The sequence below is a fragment of the Temnothorax curvispinosus genome, unplaced genomic scaffold (genome assembly GCF_003070985.1).
Source record: "Temnothorax curvispinosus isolate PA1 unplaced genomic scaffold, ASM307098v1 QBEX01011779.1, whole genome shotgun sequence".
NCBI classification, from domain to species: Eukaryota; Metazoa; Arthropoda; class Insecta; order Hymenoptera; family Formicidae; genus Temnothorax; species Temnothorax curvispinosus.
Window position 1 is genome coordinate 1 of NW_020221559.1, and position 2,751 is coordinate 2,751.

Sequence of the window (2,751 nt, forward strand, 5' to 3'; positions counted from 1 at the left end):
ATATATATATATATATAATAGTTATTTTAGCTAGATTACATAATATTGTTTTTTAATACAAAAACGGGCGATAATTGCAGTTTTTACCTTCAGGGCGGTATACACAGGTGAAATTGGCGCAGAACTTCGCAGAAGTTTTTGCTAAATGTCAGGCACAGCAAATGCAAGGAGTAATTGAAAAACAAATGGATATGTTTAATGAGTCCACGCAGGCGCAAATGATGTCTCAACGTCAGTGGGAAAAGGAAATGTTAGAGAAGGAACATGATCATCAACTTAAAATGTTAAATAACTTTATGGCAGGAATGCAAGCAATGCAACATAGGAACAACTTTCAGCAACCGTATCCAAGCAATTTTCATGAAAATTATCCTCGTCCACCATTCTCGTCGACTCCAATTCCTTTTCATTTATCTGCCCCATTCATAAATTCATGTGGCTTACCAGAACTATCTCCCCCAATATCAACGTCATCCTCATCGTCAATATACACAACTTCATCTTTACCTTCATCATCTTACGGACATTCTTTTCAGACAAGTACTCCAATGTCTTCACCACAATTAACTTCGCGTTTATTTGATTTCAATAATATGAAGTAAATATACATGTACAAATAAAAAAACTATATTTATTGTATTCTCTGTTTATTTTAGTAACGTACAATAATTATCGTAACATACTTTTACGAAGCGGGTAATGTGTCGACAGGTAGTCTGTTAAATGCTGACGAATACGTGATCCAGTGATGTCGTCACGTTCCCGATTACCCATATCGTTTGGCTGTTGATATATTCTTTGTGCTTCAGCCACATAATTAAGCCATTGCTGAATAAATGCTTCATTTTTTATTTCTAACAAATTTTGCAAAATGCAACAAGCACTCGTAATGTTTGGAACGAACAAGTAATTAACATCAATCTTTTTTAAAAGTATTCTCCAACGTCCTTTCAACCGCCCAAATGCCATTTCTATTGCAACCCTCGCTGAATTGAGATAAACATTGAAAGACTCCTGTTCGGCTGTAACCGTACCAGGATAGCCTTTCATTACCCATGGCAAAAGTGGGTACGCTGGGTCTCCGACGATAAAATATGGTACTTCCAAGCCATTGATATTTCGCGTGGTCTAAAATATAAATTATAAAATAATATTCAGACATGTGATAAGGTATAAATAAAAAAATATATTAATTGTTACTTTACCTGTGGAATAATATTTTTAACATTCCGGTATAAATTGGAGTCTTTAAATACTGCAGCGTCATGAGTATTTCCAGGGTGGCGAATACAAATATCTCTAAATCTGTACATAAGAAGATTTATTAATTATGACCTACAGTATCATCCTGTGATTAATATAAATTGTAAATAATACACACCTGCATTTGTCATCGACAACTGCCTGTAAATTAAAAGAAGGCCAACCCTTACGGTTAACGTAATCCCGATAACCCTCTGAAGGTGCTAATATGGGTATATGAGAACCGTCGATGCATCCGATAATTTGCGGTATGTGGGAAATTCTCTCAAAACGTGATGCTATTTCAGAAGCTTCAATTTCATTTGGCATTCGCAGAAAATCTGGCATTATCAATTCATTGATCGCATTTACAACTCGATACAAACATTTTTTTACAGTGGACTTATGGATGCCAAATACGTTTCCAACTACCCGATACTCTGCGCAACTTGCCATTTTATATAATGCAATAGCGACTTGTTTCTGAACTGATAACGGTTCTCTTGATTTCAATAAAAGAGGCTTTGGCTCCAAATTCGGTTGTAACAACGAACACAGATAATCAAATGTATCCTTTCGCATTCGAAAACTTTCTAGCCAATCTGAATCAGTGTACGTCGTCAGAACAATTTCACCCCAAAAATGGTTACTCCTCGGTTTCATCCATATCCCAAGTAGCACAGCAAGTCACAATAAAATCAAAATGACGTCAAAATGATGGTAAAATGATGGTAAAATGATCAAAAATCGTCATTTTGCAGTCATTTTGACATCATTTTGACTTTATTGTGACTTGTTGTGCTACTTGGGATACTTCTTTCAACTCTTATTGCATTTAAATACGTTTCCAAAATGTTATTCATTGGTAACATGCGTGCATAATGCGTAAACATTGCCATTTGGAGCCTCTGCAATCGTTTAATTCTGTCCCACATCTGTCTTCTTTTACGCATAATATTCATAAAAAGAAGATTTCTTCTTCTATTATTTTCAAAAATAAATTGGTAATAAAACTGTATAAAATACTCCTCGGGTGTCATTATATAAAATTAATGAACTTGATTCGAACTTAATGAATACAACACTTGTTAATTCTGTCAAACTGTCAACGATCAAAATATCTAAAGGCGTAACTTCAGACTGAGCTGTCAAATATGGTAAGATTCAGGGCGATCCCAAATACGATCCCGTCAATTTTTAAGTCTCTCTCGGTGTAAACGAATGATGACTAGACCTACTTCGGGTCACAATATAGGTCAGGCCGCGATCAGGTCGCTGGGTGTAAACATAACCAAAATGTACATACGTGTTATGACTGCAATGTGAATTCGTCTGGCGAAGTCAATGAGTATATAAATATTCGTATAAATATTATCAAATTACTTATTATACATATTTATTTTTTAAATAATTTGTGAGACGCATTAATTTTTTTAATAATTTAGTTTGCACATTTATTTTCAATTGTTACAGGTTTTAATATTTAATTATACTTGTCGTGCCATGCTT

At 34.5% G+C, this 2,751-nt stretch overlaps 1 protein-coding gene across 1 annotated transcript; it reads right to left on the minus strand.

Annotated features, from left to right (window-relative positions):
• Positions 1 to 683: 683 nt before the first annotated feature.
• On the minus strand, positions 684 to 1,590 carry LOC112461794 (protein ALP1-like; the record flags this gene model as incomplete). Its single annotated transcript, XM_025027173.1, has 3 exons — positions 1,382 to 1,590; positions 1,206 to 1,305; positions 684 to 1,128 (listed from the first exon to the last, which is right to left on the minus strand). Coding segments are annotated over exons 1-3 (754 nt in total), but the record flags the coding sequence as incomplete, so codon positions are not given.
• Between the last annotated feature and the right edge of the window lie 1,161 nt (positions 1,591 to 2,751).